Source organism: Loa loa (assembly GCF_000183805.2).
Source record: "Loa loa unplaced genomic scaffold supercont3.3954, whole genome shotgun sequence".
Taxonomy (NCBI): Eukaryota; Metazoa; Nematoda; class Chromadorea; order Rhabditida; family Onchocercidae; genus Loa; species Loa loa.
The window spans coordinates 1-870 of NW_018112131.1; the positions used below are offsets into that span (position 1 = coordinate 1).

The following is an 870-nucleotide window of genomic DNA, read 5'->3' on the forward strand; positions in this document are numbered from 1 at the left end:
CTGAAATTAAATTTTTTCAGAAAAATCATTGGATTTCCTTTTACTTTTTAACCATTTTTGGTAACTTCTCAATTACAGTTTTTTTAACAATCATTAAATTATTGTATTTTTCAATATTTAAAAATTTTTTAATTATTAAATTATTTTAATTATTAAATTATTTTAATTATTAGTATGATATCTTTAAATATATATAAATATATGGTATTATTTAAATTTTACTGAAATTTAATCCGAAAAAAAAGTTGTTTGAAATTTATAAATCACTAAAAACATATTTACAATCATAATTTGGAATAACTTTTAATCGGCATTATTAATTAATAATGATTATATTTTTTAAATAATATATGTATTACGGTAACTTATTAGTTTAACTGATAATTTATCATTTATCTCATACCAAGTGATGATATGCAAACTTTAAAGTATATGCATGTTACGATAGCTTATTAGTTTAACTGATAATTTATTATTTATCACACCAAATGATGATATGTAAAAGGTATATGCATATTACGGTAGCTATTATTTAACTGATAATTTATCATTTATCATACCAAGTGATGGTATGCAACTTTGTAGTAAATCTCCCGCAATTACAATATAAATAATACATGTACTGAGTAATTCCGTTAATTGGGCGCATAATACAAAGCGACCCATTCCTGGACGATATGCTTCTGCTATCGCTTGATATGTATTTCGTATCTGTATAATAAAATTTAAAAAAAAAAAAGAAAAAAAATTTTAATAAATTTTCAAAAATTTTAAATTTTTTACAAATTTTCAAAAATTTCAATCTTTCAAATATTAAAAAATATTTATAAAATAAATGCATAATATTTTGTATTGAATTAACAAATTTTT

The 870-nt window shown here is 19.5% G+C and overlaps 1 protein-coding gene across 1 annotated transcript; it reads right to left on the reverse strand.

Moving 5' to 3' along the window:
• Window positions 1-528: 528 nt before the first annotated feature.
• On the reverse strand, window positions 529-711 carry LOAG_16089 (hypothetical protein; the record flags this gene model as incomplete). The annotated part of the gene is made up of 1 exon (XM_003151576.1): window positions 529-711. A coding segment is annotated over one exon (183 nt), but the record flags the coding sequence as incomplete, so codon positions are not given.
• Between the last annotated feature and the right edge of the window lie 159 nt (window positions 712-870).